The sequence below is a fragment of the Mobula birostris genome, chromosome 5 (genome assembly GCF_030028105.1).
Source record: "Mobula birostris isolate sMobBir1 chromosome 5, sMobBir1.hap1, whole genome shotgun sequence".
Classification (NCBI taxonomy): domain Eukaryota; kingdom Metazoa; phylum Chordata; class Chondrichthyes; order Myliobatiformes; family Myliobatidae; genus Mobula; species Mobula birostris.
Genome location: NC_092374.1, coordinates 188553747 through 188568937, shown reverse-complemented (window position 1 = coordinate 188568937; position 15191 = coordinate 188553747). Strand labels below are relative to the sequence as shown.

Here is a 15191-nt window from a genome sequence, read left to right as displayed (position 1 = left end):
CACCCCTTTGTCTTTCCCCTTACTGGTTTTTCACCTGAACCTACCAGCCTTCTCCTTCCCACCCTCCCCCCACCTTCTTCATAGGGCCTCTGCCCCTTCCCCCTGCAGTCCTGACGAAGGGTTCTGGCCCGAAACATCGATGGATCTTTTCCACGGATGCTGCCTGACCTGCTGAGTTCCTACAGCGTGTCAGCGCGTTGAGAGTGTTGCTTTGACCCCAGCATCTGCAGATTATTTTGTGTTTACCTTGTCAGCTGTACGACTCTCTAAGTCCTGCTGAAATCTGGAAGGTAGAAAAGTCTCTGACACTTCATAATAATTTAAACCTTTGGTCTTGCTATAGGCCTCAGCAGCAGCATTGCTCATTAGCTGAATTGCTGAAACACTCTTATCTTGGAGAGCTGTCAACATGTCTCCATTGTTTATCAAACTCAGTACCATCATCAGGCTGATGAGAATATGAAAGAGGCCAAACAAACTCTTTATCAACTTTCTCCGACCTTCACTACGCCTTGCTTCCATCCCATTACACTGAATAACAGCATCAGCTGGCAGGTGCTCACTTCCACATGTCCAAACAAAATCCAACAAACTAGCACATCCTGTCTCAGCAGGCCTTTATCCTGCAAGCAGGGTCAAAGGTCGCACAACCAATCCAACCTTTTCCAGCACTTTATCCAAAAGTCCAGGAACAGCACTTCTCCCATTACTTCCAGCAACATTGACCTCATCAGCTTCCAAAACACGGTCCACTACAAATGACTGAGAATCCTCACTTTCCACTGGTACCAAGGTTAACCCCTTACTCACTGAACCAAGATCATCTGACACACAAGGACTGCATTTCCTTTCAACCAAGTCAGGCACCTCAGACTTCAACTGAGCCTCAACATAAGGTTCAGAATCCTGTGAACTCACAGGTACTTCAACAACCTGAACACATTCAATCGGGACAACTGCCTCTTCTGGGCTGTCATCACTTGTCCCAGTTTCAAATTCAAGGTCATCTCGAACCTCCCAGCTATTCTCTGGCCAACTCCTTTCTGGAGTAAACTCAACCTCGTGGGTTAAAACTTCTCCATCTGCTTTCTCAGCAGACCCCTGCAGGGTAGGGGCATCCTCTGCCACTGGGTATACCCTTACCTCATCAGGAACACCACTTGCAAATTCATCACACAAAACTAGCCCTTTCGAGCCATAAAAATCATCAGGGTCTGACACTAAACCTCTTTGCTGCAACCTCTCCCTTTTAAACTGTCTCTGCCTTTCTGCCACGTGATCTTCACGTTGCCATTTCTCCCTCTCGAGCTGTCTCTGTCTTTCTGCCTCTCTAGCCTCATGGACCCTCTGTTTTGCTGCCTCTCTGGCCTCCCTCTCGAGCTGTTTTAATTTCAGTTCATGCTCCCTGTTTACTATTTCCAACAGAAGCTGAAGCTCATCCTCAGTAGGTTCACCTTCCACGAACAACTCTAACGCCTCCTCATCAAATGTTCCCTTATCTATATAATATTCAACTATTTTCCTTTGAATTTCTACCTTACTCACACCCTTCTTTACCTCAATTCTCAATCCTTTAGCAATGTCCCGCAACTCATACTTTTTAGCAAACTTCGAAGTCACCAGGTCTGGTGATTTCAGAAAGTCCCTAACATCCATTTCTGCTGTTTTTCCACACAACCAAATCAAAAGTCCAAATCAAAAAAGATTTTCCCCAATCAATTCAAACCAGCCTCCCGACCAATTTGTTCATATTGCGGATGCAGGCCCCAATTTATGTCACTTACCCCGTGACGGGGATAAAGAACCAGCAGAAATAGAAACCACTTTGGAGTCTCGTATTGCTATAAACTACTAATATTTATTAGTAACTACGCAATACAGTAATATCAAAGTAAATAATTCACACAGGTTAGCAATGATTATATATAAAAGTAAGTGTAGAATATATATGTATGAAAAGTAAAGTTACGATGTTAAGTATAGTTCAGTTAGTGGTATTTAGTTGAGTGGCTATGGAGAGAGAGAGAGAGAGAGAGAGAGAGAGAGAGAGAGAGAGAGAGACGAGTCGAGTCTTCAGCTGAGCTGATGCCATTGATCTTGTCGTCGTCCTCCGAAATCCTTTACAAGTCATCGACTGTGACTTTAACCAGGGGGACTGGTCTTCTGTGGTGGAGCTATCACCCCGGCAAGGGTGGACACATAGACAGCTCCCCACCAGTCAACCCCTTCTCCTACATTGGAATTGCAATTTGGAATCGATCCGCCTGATCGATCCTCCAAAACCCACTTTCTCTGCAGGCACAACAATGCTCATTCAGTGTCCAGATCATGTGTCTGAGGTCTGTATCATCTGACCTCCCATTTATCTCACCAGGCTGAGCATCACCTGTCAATCAAAGAGTTCCTCCCTCCTTTGTCTGTAAAGCAGTGCACAAGCAGGCAGCAAGTCCTTGAAAGTAACATCAACAATCTGCCTTCGGTCACCATAGCAACCTTCAAGCTGCTCGGTGCTGTGTCCGACTCCAAACTCAGTAGAAATCCAAAGTTACTTCCAATGCCTTAAAGTGACAGTCCAACTGTTAATCTTCGTCTCTCTCTCTCTCTCTCTCTCTTCAAAACAAACCATCAATGATGAAGGTCTCTCTCTGTCTCTCTTTAAACAGTTAACAGGGGCACTCCAGGATCCCCTCACGTTTGGTCCCTTCTACAGGCAAGCCAGTTCTGAATCCAAACAGACAATTCACCATTGATCTCATGCATCTTAATATTTTGTATAAGCCCCCCACCATGAGGGACTCTCAAATGCCTTCCTAAAATCCATGTAGACGACAACCACAGCTCTACCTACATCAGTCACCTGAGTCTCCTCATCAGAAAACTCAATCAAGTTCACTTCCATAGATGCTGCCTGACCTGCTGAGTTCTTCCAGCATTTTGCATGTGTTACTCGAATAAGACACAAGCCATGCTAGCTCTCCCTAATTAGGCCACGGTGTTCTAAATGCTCCTAAATCCTATCCCTCAGAATACTTTCCAGCAATTTCCCTACCACTGAGGTAAGACTCGGAGATCTTTGGTTTCCAGGATTATCCCTAATTCCCTTCTTGAATAATAGATCAGTATTAGCTGCTCGTCAGGCCTCTGGGACGTCACCTGTGGCATAAGGGGAGAGAAAAATATTGTTCTTATCTCTCCCAATAACCAGGGGTATATTTCATAAGGCCCTGGGTATTTATCCACCTTAATGCTCCCTAAGAGAAATCAACACCACCCTTGTCCTTTACCTTAAAATGCCCTAAAATATCAATATGGTCAGTTCCGATCTCCCTCTCCATGTCCTCTCCTTGGTAAATGCCAATTTAAATTACTCATTAAGGACCTTAACCAATCCTCCGCATCTGAGCATCTTTATTCTTGAGTGGTCCTACCCTCTCCCTAATTATTCTCTTGCTCTTGACGTATGTTCAGAATTCCTTGGGATTCTCTTTAATTTTACTTTCCTGGTCTCTTGGCCTTCCTAATCCCTTTCTTGAATTCTTTTCTAGTTTCTTTATAATCCTTCAGGGCTCTGTTTGATTTTAGCTTTTTTAAGTTTAACATTCACAGGACATAGAACATAGAAGTTTACTGCACATTACAGGCCCTTTGACCCACTAAGTTGTGCTGACCCTGTAGCCTACTCTACAGACGGCCTAAAATTTCCCTAGCACTAATTCCTTTTCTTTCTTCTATTTGACTAAATTCATCACCTCTCTCAACACCCGAAGATCTCTTTCCTTGACATCCTTGCCCTTCCTTCTGACCTGTCCTGTATTAGAAACATAGAAAACCTACATCACAAAACAGGCCCTTCGGCCCACAATGATGTGCCGAACATGTCCTTACTTTGGAAGTTGCCTAGGGTTACCCATTACCCTCTGTTTTCCTAAGCTCCATGTATTCTGTGTAGTTGGTCTTTTAAGGACCCTCCCTGTCAGATGAGGACTTGCCTAATAACAGCTATTCACAATTAGCTCTCCCTAGTTTCTGATTCTCTTCCACAATGTCAATAAGACAAAGGAGATGGCTATCAACTTCAGAAAAACTTGCCCCACTCACAGCCCTCTAACAGCTTTGCAGCAAGCAGTTTCATGCTCCTGGGAGTGCCCACCTCGCACGACCTCTCATGGGCCCTGAACACACGCTACACAATCAGGAAAGCTCACAAATGCCTCTACTTTCTAAGTCAGCTGAAGAGAGCTGGACCATGTGCATCTATATCCCCACTCTCCTACGGATGTGCAGCGGGGAGCACCCTAACAAGCTCCATCAATGGGTGGTGTGGAAGTTGCACTGTAACGGACAGGATGGCTCTGCAAGAGGTAGTCAAAGCATGACGGGCACTGGCCTACCCGTCATCAAGGACATACATACAGAACGGTGCCAGCAAAGGGCCAGTAACATCATGAAGGATCCCACCCACCCTGCTGATGGAAATGGCAGCAAAAATAATTTTACAGGGAGGTAACACATATCAAAGTTGCTGGTGAACGCAGCAGGCCAGGCAGCATCTCTAGGAAGAGGTACAGTCGACGTTTTGGACCGAGACCCTTTGTCAGGACTAACTGAAAGGAAGCGTTAGTAAGAGATTTGAAAGTGGGAGGGGGAGGGGGAGATCCGAAATGATAGGAGAAGACAAGAGGGGGAGGGATGGAGCCAAGAGCTGGACAGGTAATTGGCAAAAGGGATATGAGAGGATCATGGGACAGGAGGCCCGGGGAGAAGGAAAAGGGGGAGTGGGGTAAAAAAGCCCAGAGGATGGGCAAGCGGTGTAGTGAGAGGGACAGAGGGAGAAAAAGGAGAGAGAGAAAGAATGTGTGTATGTAAATAAATAATGGATGGGGTATTAAGGGGAGGTGGGGCATTAGCGGAAGTTAGAGAAGTCGATGTTCATGCCATCAGGTTGGAGGCTACCCAGACGGAATATAAGGTGTTGTTCCTCCAACCTGAGTGTGGTTTTATCTTTACAGTAGAGGAGGCCGTGGATAGATATATCAGAATGGGAATGGGACGTGGAATTAAAATGTGTGGCCACTGGGAGATCCTGCTTTCTCTGGCGGACAGAGTGTAGGTGTTCAGTGAAACGATCTCCCAGTCTGCATCGGGTCTCGAGGTGTTAGATTAGATGAGCTCTATGTGTCTCATTTGTGTCGACACATACAGTGAAATGTGTCACTTTGTGTCAAGTCAAATCAATAATGATTGTACTTGGCATCCCTCGAGTGTCGCTGTGCTTATGGTGCCAACGTAGCATGCCCACAGCTCACTAACTCTAAGTGATTCGCGTCTTTGGAATGTGGGAGGAAACCAGAGCACCCAGGGGAAACCCTCTCACCCACGGGGAGAGCACACGAACTTCCCAAACGTCAGCGGCAGGAATCGAACGCCGATCTTACAGCTGTAATGCATCAGGCTCACCACCGCAGTCCCGTGCCGCCTCATGGTACTCGATCCAGAAGCGAGAGGAGCTCCCACAGCTCTACCTCGTGACTGAAGCTGAGCTCGGTACTGCAAAAGAGCCCTGGGGTCCACAGTTTTAAGCAGGGCATTTTTGTTTTCATGAGAGAGTATATGGGAGAGAGTGGCTCTTTGAGAACAGTTTGTAATCAGTGTACTGGCCAGGAATGAGCAAAATCAAACCATTCATTCCACAGCCGATGGGGGGTGGGGGAGGTGGGAGGGTGATGTTCTCACACACATAATCCTGGATAAGGGCAGCCGTGGGTCCCTCACAGCAGAGGACACAATCCAACCACTCATTACAAGGTCATGGAAATTAAACTCTGCCAATTCAAAAATCCGTTTGGCTGCTGCCAAAGGCTCAGTTTGCCGGAAATCATAGCATTTCAATAAGGCGGCATGTTAAAGACTTTAATGGGATAGACTGGTAGACTTTCCGTTAAACCCCATTAACACCGTCACACACACTTTTTGCTTCAGATTTACGCAGGTTAGAAGGAACAGCACCTCCAGCACGATAAAGCAGCTGCAAGCCTGCTGGATACAGGGCCATATTTAGTGGGGCCAGGGCCCCTGGGTTGGAGGCCCTGATGGGCTCCTGCCAACACCGTAAGATGCTGCTGTACCAAGCAAAAAAAAGGCAAGAACAAGAGCAAAGGTCGTACTGGTCTAACTATCACAGCTGTGGACCAAGGCATTAGTTTAGTACAATACGTAGGCTATAAATGTACAGGCCTTAAGAGAAAGTAATGCAGATTCTTAGTTTGAAGGACAGCATCTAAAGCACTCAAAAGTGACCTAGACTTAGTTGGCTTAGTAAAGTTATGAGGGAGACGAAGTATGATGTACCCAATCTTAAATCTTTATTTTGCTATTGCTGCACATACCATATGCCTTATCTCTCAAACAATGCCAAAACATTTTTATCTAGGTATTTTTCTCAACCGTGTGTTCTGAGAAAGTAAAATGGAAATGAGAGACAAAAAGGCCGAGAGAGATGGCACTATGGCAAACTAGGAAACTGGACAATACTCCCAACAATCTTTTTGAAAAATGAGATCTAGCACATACTAACCTATTGCTGTACTGTGTGGCTTGCAGAGTAAAGACCACTTTACTAGGTTTGTAAACAGTCAACTATTAGCCTATTGCCACAAAAACAGGAACAGAACTGACACGCAAGCCTAGACATTTACAAAGTCAGATGCTTGTTTTTCAAAATTAAAGCCTAGTTCTTCTGGATTTCTTCGCAGCAAAGTCCTTGATCAGATCATTAAAATCCAGTTTCCGAACAAGATCACTTTCGAGTGACATCAGAGTAAGACGACTCAGCCTGTCCTGTCCCATTGTGGATCTGAGCCTATGTAGTTGCTGTTATCAGGCCTGCCAAATATGTCACTGCAGCCTCGGATAGCCAGTACCCTCTCGACCAAAAATTTCACAACCACCAACACTCTTCTCAATACGTTGGTCCAGTAGACACTCTCTGACTCGAACTGTTTTTGCAGTTCTGTATCTATTCTTCTGCTGTCAGATGCCAGTGTCAGTATCGTTTTCCTGCGGCGTTCGCTATTTTCATGCTTTCCTATGCGCTCAGCGGCATGTTTCCAGTCACTAAAGCCAGTTTCGAAGATGGACTGACAGTTACCATCACTGAAGATGCGACACGCAAAACAAAACACACAGCCGGTGGGAGGGGAATATAAGAGCCATTGCCTTGATATGTACTCACCATTTACAAGCTTGCGTTTGAAGTGAAATTTGGAGAAAAAATGTCTCTGCTGTTTGTATACTCATTCCGAAGCTTTGATATCCACACCCTTGTTCTGGCAGGACTCCGGCTCTTTCTTAGCCCAGTGTGCTCGGATTGAATCATCTAACGTTTCCTTTCCCCAGCGAGCAGGATCAGTGCTGTAAGGATCCTCAGTAGCAGAAACGTTGACGCTAATGGCAGCCCGACTTGGTTGTTTGGAGACCTCTGTGGTCGGGAATCCCAAAGTCATGCTCTGTGCCTATTCAACGTTAGCTGCTGACTGTGGCGAGGATGGTGACCCTGTGCTAACGCTGGTGCTAGTGCTAGCTGTTGTACAAGTCTCCGTTTGTCCACCGGTCTCAGACTGTGACAAGAACGATGGTGCACCATCAAGAACAGGTTTAAGAAATTCTGTCAATTTCAATGTCTTTTTTAATGCTCCTTTCTCATGGTCCTCTTTTTCTTGTTTCCTTTTTCTTTTCTGTGCTCCACTCTCGTATTTTTTTTGTCCGCCATGATGATAGCTACCTGTTTTGGGCCCCTCTACAGCTTGGGCCCTGGGCTGCAGCTCAGCCTAGCCCTGCCTAAAATCCGGCCCTGGCTGGATAGGCCATGTCGTTCGGACACCCTAGCTCACATCTTCCCCCAACAGATCCCTGGCTCCCAGTTGAGGGAAGGTCAATGAGCCCTTGGTGGGCAAAGGAAACACTTCAAAGATCACATCAAAATCGGCCTGCAATTCTACACTGCATCTCAGATGTTCAAACATTCATTTTTCATCAAAGCATTCAACGTGAAATTCTTCTTCTCCAGGCAGCCATTAAGTCAAGGAAGAAAAGAAAGGCAGCACGATCATCAGCCCGCAAATCCCCCTCCCTGCTCAAAAAAAATGAACAAAACAGAACAGGCACATCAACCCCCAAACCCCACTCTCTGCACAAAAAATAAACAAAAACAGAATGGACACACCAACCCCTAAATCCCCCTCCCTGCACAAAAAAACACACAGAAATGGAACAGCTATGAAAGCTGTCTGGGCATGTTGTAACCTTCTGGACTCCTCTGGAATAGGAACTGCGATGGGCCTCACTGCAACAGTACTGGAGCCCAGAAGCTGTCAGGTCAGAGGGAGAGTAGAATGATGAATTAAAGTGGCAGGCAATAGAATCAACGTATAGAAAAGGCGGGAGGAACTCAGCGGGTCAGGCAGCATGTGTGAAGGGGAACAGTCAACATTTTGGGCTAAGACCCTGCTTCAGGACTGGAAGGACACATGGCTGTGAAAGCAGGAATGCGTGAGCACACAGTCGAAGTGTCGGAGAGCGTCAGAGATCACAAAGGGGCAAGCAGTGAGTGAGGGTCTCACAGAACAGCCGTCGAGGAGAAGAGGAGATCTTTAGAGTTGGCAGCAGGGTTGCCTCTGTAGAACAGACACAGGTTGGGAGATTCTGCAGGTGTTGGAAATCCGATGAACGTACACAAGATGCTGGAGAAACTCAGCGGATCAGGCACCGTCTATGGAGTCACATGAACAATTAACAATTCGGGCTGTCATCCTTCACCAGGACACTCGCAGAGGAGGGGTGCTGTGACAGACTGTCACACAGAACTTCCACTGAAGAGAGAAGGAAAACTTAATTCCAGGGGGGGGTTACAGGGTTGTGCCTGCAGATTAAATTAGGTGCAGTTGTTCAACAAAGTGTTTCCTATAAGAATTAGCTTCTCAATTTATAGAGGAGACCAGATACAATGCTTTCTTCCTTGTAGGCAACAAACTCAGAAATCAGAGAATGTTTTGACATTCCAATAATATTACAAATCCTTCTTAATTCATTGCCTTTCTTTGAAACCACAGTGAGCGGCCAGCTGATCTTCCTCAATTTGTCATCGGCTCATGATAACTTTCATTATAATATGAAACTTATGTGTCATCTGAGCAACATAAGTTTCTAAAAACAAATGTACGAGGAAGTTCTATATGAATTTGTGGCATATGATTGTACATACTGAAAGTTCATGTCAGAGTTTACTGGAAATGAGCAGTTGGAGCAGATTTTCCTGTTCTTGTCTCCAAGCCAAACTGGAGTAGAAGGTGAATGTAAATTGGTAAATTGGTTTATTGAGGTACAGTGAACAATTTTCTACTGAGCATTTATTCACATTGAGGTAGTACAAGGGAAAACAATCACAGAGTGCAAAAGGAAGAGTTACAATAGTGGAGAAAAAGCTGTGTAGGCAGACAAAAACTTTCAAGGCCATTACAAGGTAGATTGTGAGGTTAAGAGTCCAACTTATTGGATGGGGAGGGGTGGGTCTGTTCAATAGTCTTTTAATGGTGGGATAGAAACTGTCCTTGAGCTTGGTGGTGCATGCTTTCAGGCTTTTGTACCCCCTGCCCAGAGGGTAGGAGGGAAAGAGAGATGTCCGGGGTGGGAGGAGCAGTTGATTATGTCTCGCTGCTGTACTGAAACAGCGAGAGACGTAGACAGAATCCATGGAGAGGAGGGTGGTTTCTGAGTTGCGTCCACAGATTTCTGTCGTTTGTTGGGGCCTCAGGCAGAGCAGATGTCGTACCACAGAACATAGAACAGTACAGGAACAGGAACAGGCCCTTCGGCCCACAATGTTGTGCTGAACCAGCTAAAAAGTAAATCAACCTTCCCCACAAAAAAACTAATGCCTCCTACCTACCACAACCTGATCAGCCCAATAAGAAGGTGTAAAGGTCAGTCAGATGACCCATAGCCAATAACCCTGAAAAATAACATAGAAATAAACAGCACAATACAGGCCTTTTGGCCCACAAAGCTGTGCCGAACATGTCCCTACCTTAGAACTACTAGGCTTACCCATAGCCATCTATTTTTCTAACCTCCATGTACTCATCCAGGAGTCTCCGACCCAGGTCTGAACAGTGCCGATCCGGGTCGAACGCGCCAATCCAGCTGGTAACCGTCTCTGCTGGGAGACATCTCTGACCACCTCAGCATTCACCTCATTGCTTCGATCTTCCTCGCCGCTCCAAGATGTTTCATGACCCCTCACCTCATCTCTGGTCTTTTCCACAAGTCAGCTTGTGTTCTCAGTCCTTCTTGCACCGCCGCCCCACCCTCCCCCCACCTCCGATCTCCAGGAGGCTGCTCTCCGGACAGGGCAGCCTGCTGCATCCTTCAGTCGAGTTCCCAACTGTACCTCACATGCACCAACATTTTCCGTAACACAGACAAGACAAAAAGAAAAGCAAAAGGTGTAGAAAAAGTGAAAATTCAGATGGATTTGCTATCTGAAAGGTGTCGCCCAGGGAATCGTTCGCTGGTGCCATCTTGACCAAGAGATATTGTATTGAAGGCTGAGTTGTAGTCAATAAGTAGTTTAACAGAAGTGCCTTTACTGTACAGATGCTCCAGAGATGGGTGTAAGGCCAAGATGTCATCCACTGTAGACCTGTTCCGACGGTAGGCAAATTGCAGTGGGTTGATGTTGTTTGGGAGGCTGGAGTTACTGTACATCACCAGCCTCTTGAAGCGCTTCATAATGGTGGATATCAGGGCCATAGGGCGGTAGTCATTAAGGCACGTAACCTCTCTTTTAGGATCATAAGGCGTAGGAGCAGAATTAGGCCATTTGGCCCATTGAGTCTGCTCCTGCATTTCATCACGTTTTCTCAAGTGGGGGAGTCTAGAACCAGCGGGTACAATCCTATAATAGAAGGGTGACCCTTTAGTACAGGGATAAAAAAGACTTTCTTTAGACAGAGGAGTGTGAATCTATGGAATTCATTACCACAGGAGGCTTGGTCATTGGGGAAGTCTAAAGTGAAGGTTGATAGATTCTTAATTGCTAAAGACCTCAAAGGTTACGGGAAGGCAGGAGAATAGGGTTGAGCAGGACATTATACATCAACCATAATGGAATGGCAGAGCAGACTCGATGGGCAAATGACTTATTCTGCTCCTGTGTCTTATGGTGTTATAATCATCAACGTTGGTGTCAATGGCCTGGTCATTAGCTGGTAGTATGCTGGGTCTGCGGTGGTTGCGGGGGAGGGTTATGCTTGAATCCTTGCTGAACTGTGTGTGCCAGAGATCCAAAATAAAATCAGAACGTGATGAGGTCAGAAAGCATTGATGGGGAACGAAGCAGAGAGAACATCACAAACCAATGACTTTCCAATAGGGGGAACTCTTCTTCTTCAACCCATCAGCTCTGCTGGGGCACGGACCACCAACAGCAACTCAGTTCTGGGCCAGTCTTTCAAATCGCTCCCAGGTGTAGCCCATCTTCGAAGATCCTTTCTCTTCCAAGGATGAGATCTTTGGAGCTTCTGTTGGTGTTTTTGTAGCACTGGGTTTTTATGGGATGAGGTTGCTTGCCCAATGTCCAGCCCTCCTCCTATTGCAACCAGGCTGAGGACTGCCCATGGTGGAGTTGGAGGATACCCGAGGAGTCTTCAATTCCAAGTACAAATATTTTCCAGTATTGCAATATTCTTGGGGAGTTGGAAATCATAAATTCTGCAGATGCTGGAAATCCAAAGCAGCACAGACAATATGCTGAAGGAACTCAGCAGTTCAGGCAGCGTCTATTGAAATATTATTGGGGAGTTGTGTCTTTTTTTCCAACTATCCAAATGTTAAAAAGAAAGTTTGGTAAACTTAGGGATTAAAATAACTTGTTATGTGGTCTAATTGACAGATGCAAAAGACAGGAAGCAACAGAGGGGAAATCGGACGGAGCAACAACAAGATGCCGCGATCCCCCTCACAGCAGGGTTAGTACCTGGCAGGTGCCAAGTCCGTAATGTGTTGAAAACGGTATCACGTGTAGAAGGGGTCATAAAGAAAGCTTTTGGTACATTGGCCTTCATAAGTCAATGTATTGAGTACAGAAGACAGGATCTTATGTTGAAGTTGTATAAGACATTGGTGAGGCCTAATTTGGAGTATTGTGTGCATTTTTGGTCACCTACCTCCAGGAAAGATGTAAACAGGGTTGAAAGAGTACACAGAAAATTTACAAGGATGTTGCCAGATCTGGAGGACCCAAGTCATAAGGAAAGATTGATTGGATTAGAACTGTATTCCCTAGATTGTAGAAGATTGAGAGGAGATTTTTTTAGAGATATACGAAATTATGAGGGGTATTGACAGGGTAGGTACAAGCAGGCTCTTTCCACTAAGATTGTGTGGGACTGCAACCTGAGGTTATAGGTTAAGGGTGAAAGGTGAGAAGTTTATGGGGAATATGAAGGGAAACTTCTTCGTTCAGAGGGTCGTGAGAGTGTGATATGAGCTCAGTGCAAGTGGTGCATGCAAGCTTAATTTCAATGTTTAAGAGAAGTTTGGAGAGGTGCAAGGATGGTAGGGTATGAAGTGCTATGGTCAAGCGGAGTAAGCGCTTAAATGGTTTTGGCATGGACTAGATGGGCTGAATGGCCTGTTTCTGTACTGTACTTCTCCATAACTCTATGATTCTACCGTGTTTCATTTTTGCTATGAATGCCCTCAAGAAAACGAATATCATGGTTGTATGTGGTAAGTATGTGTACTTCGATAATAGATTTACTCCGAACTTTGGTTTTTGAATTTGCTTGCCACCAGAGTTACAAATGGTCAGGCAAACTCTGCAGAATTTACAAGCTTGTTTTAACCTTTTCTTTTTATCTGGCCTTTAATTTCTTTTAACTCTGATGCCTGTTTTCTTTCAATTGCAGTGATCCTGTTAATGGAACAGAGCCATCTAATAGGACAGAGACTGGTGGACACGGGGAATGCTCTGCCCCAGAAGGCAGTGGAGGCCAAGGCTCTGGATGCTTTCAAGAAGGAGATGGACAGAGCTCTTAAAGATTGTGGAATCAAAGGTTATGGGGATAAGGCAGGAGCGGGATACTGGTAGTGGATGATCAGCCAGTGCTGGCTCGAAAGGCCAAGTGGCCTACACCTGCACCTATTGTCTATTGTCTATTGTCATCTTAAACACAGAACCCCAAAGGGATGAAAGGCGGCACAATCAAGACTCAGTGATCCTTTTCCAGCAACTAACAAAATCACTTACTACATTATTAATTGCACTAATTAACTAATCGTTTTTTTTCTGGCAAACAACAGCCTGTAACTTCCCTTTGTGAGTTGTGCTTTTTAAGACGACAGTACACCTTGGCATTTATGCTGTGTTCTGGGGGATTCAATGAACTGAAGTCCCTGGGGTACTATGCTGCAGCAGACTTGGGGATGGATCGAGGCTACTGGTCCCAGGCCCAGAAGTGTAGTCTGAACCAATGTTTGGTCATTGCCGGAGGAGACTTGGGGATGGATCGAGGTGGTGGGGCCTAGGCCTGTGAGCAACAAATGTGCCGATGTTTAGCCATTGTTGGAAAGGACATGGAGCAGATTGAAGCAGCAGAATCCAGATCCGAGAGTGAGGACTGAGCTGATGTTTGGACAATTTAAGATTCCCGCTAGATTGGAAAGTTTGGGGGGTGGGGGATGATGTTCAGCTCACTGCTCCATGAGGTTTACTTTCATCTGCTCTGAACTGATTTTGCTCATCAAGCTCATTGACTGGCTCCAGCGGTGCATCTGCTCTGTGGCCGTGCTCTCACTTTCCATTTTCGTGGACTCTGCATCTTCTGTTCTTGAGGAAACCATGCTGACAATGGTCTATTTTATCATGTGCCTCCAAGTACCCCAAAACCACATCCTTAACTATCAACTCCAACATCTTCCCAATCACTGAGGTCAGACTAACAGGCCTATAATTTCCTTTATTCTACCTCTTGCCTTTCTTGAAGAGAGGAGTGACATTTGTTGTACACACTCAAATATAATGCCTTCAGTCCTATATTCTGGGGAAGGTGGGACCTGTACAGATTGGATGGGTTGCACCTGAACTCAAGGGGGAGCAATATCCTTGCAGGTAGGTTTGCTAGCATGGTTCGGGAGGGTTTAAACTAATTTGCAAGGGGGATGGGACCCAGAGCGATAGAGCAGTGAAAGAAGTGCATGGAGTAAAGCCAGATCTAACGTATAGAGAGGCTTTGAGGAAAGAGAAGCAGAATAAAGGGTGTAAAGGTAGTAAGGTAGAAGGGCTGAAATGTGTGTACTTCAATGCAAGAAGCATCAGGAGCAAAGGTGATGAACTGAGAGCTTGGATACATACATGGAATTATGAGGTAGTGGCCATTACAGAGACTTGGCTGGCACCAGGGCAGGAATGGATTCTCAATATTCCTGGATCTTAGTGCTTTAAAAGGGATAGAAAGGGGGGGGGAAGGGGGGGAAAGGGGAGGAAGGGAGGCACTACTTGTCAGGGATACTATTACAGCTACCAAAAGGGTGGGTAATGTAGCAGGATCCTCTTTTGAGTCAGTATGGGTGGAAGTCAGGAACAGGAAGGGAGCAGTTACTCTATTGGGGGTATTCTATAGGCCCCCTGGTAGCAGCAGAGATACAGAGGAGCAGATTGAGAGGCAGATTTTGGAAAGGTGCAAAAATAACAGGGTTGTTATCATGGGTGACTTTAACTTTTTTTTTTCCAAAAATACTTTATTCAGAAATATTACACAATAAAAATAATTACATACAGAATAAGAAACCCATTCGTTGACTGTGAGTCCTTATTCAATACAGTTATTAACAATAAAATTTTGCGTTGACTCTGTTCATTTACAAATGAAAGATGTTTACAGTAAATCATGCGTTTACTCTCAACTCTTGGTCAAGTGTTAAGACTTATTAACAATCAAAATTTTCAACAATAAAGGCAGGCAATGGCTCTAACACTTTCCTAAATTAACAATTGCACCCACTCCTTGGGCACCATGTTGATTATCTGTCCACACCGCTGATGAGGGTAGGTCTCCTCCCCACCCAACCTCTCCCCCTCCTACGGGTGATGAACGTTAAACTGTGGTTCTTCCCCACCGGGCCTTCGCGGTGGC

The 15191-nt window shown here is 45.5% G+C and overlaps 1 protein-coding gene across 6 annotated transcripts in view; it reads left to right on the top strand.

Annotated features, from left to right (window-relative positions):
• The window catches only part of LOC140198146 (SLAM family member 7-like), an 85306-nt gene extending 70397 nt beyond the window's left edge, over nucleotides 1–14909 (top strand). For 5 of the 6 annotated variants that reach the window (XM_072259114.1, XM_072259116.1, XM_072259117.1 and 2 more), the window contains 2 exons: nucleotides 11948–12023; nucleotides 12966–14908. In XM_072259114.1, the coding sequence (XP_072115215.1) occupies nucleotides 11948–12023; nucleotides 12966–13095 (206 nt within the window). In that variant the 3' untranslated portion in view covers nucleotides 13096–14908. Of the gene's footprint in view, nucleotides 1–11947; nucleotides 12024–12965 lie in introns of all 6 variants that reach the window. The other variant, XM_072259115.1, reaches the window with a different exon arrangement.
• The last annotated feature ends 282 nt before the right edge of the window (nucleotides 14910–15191 follow it).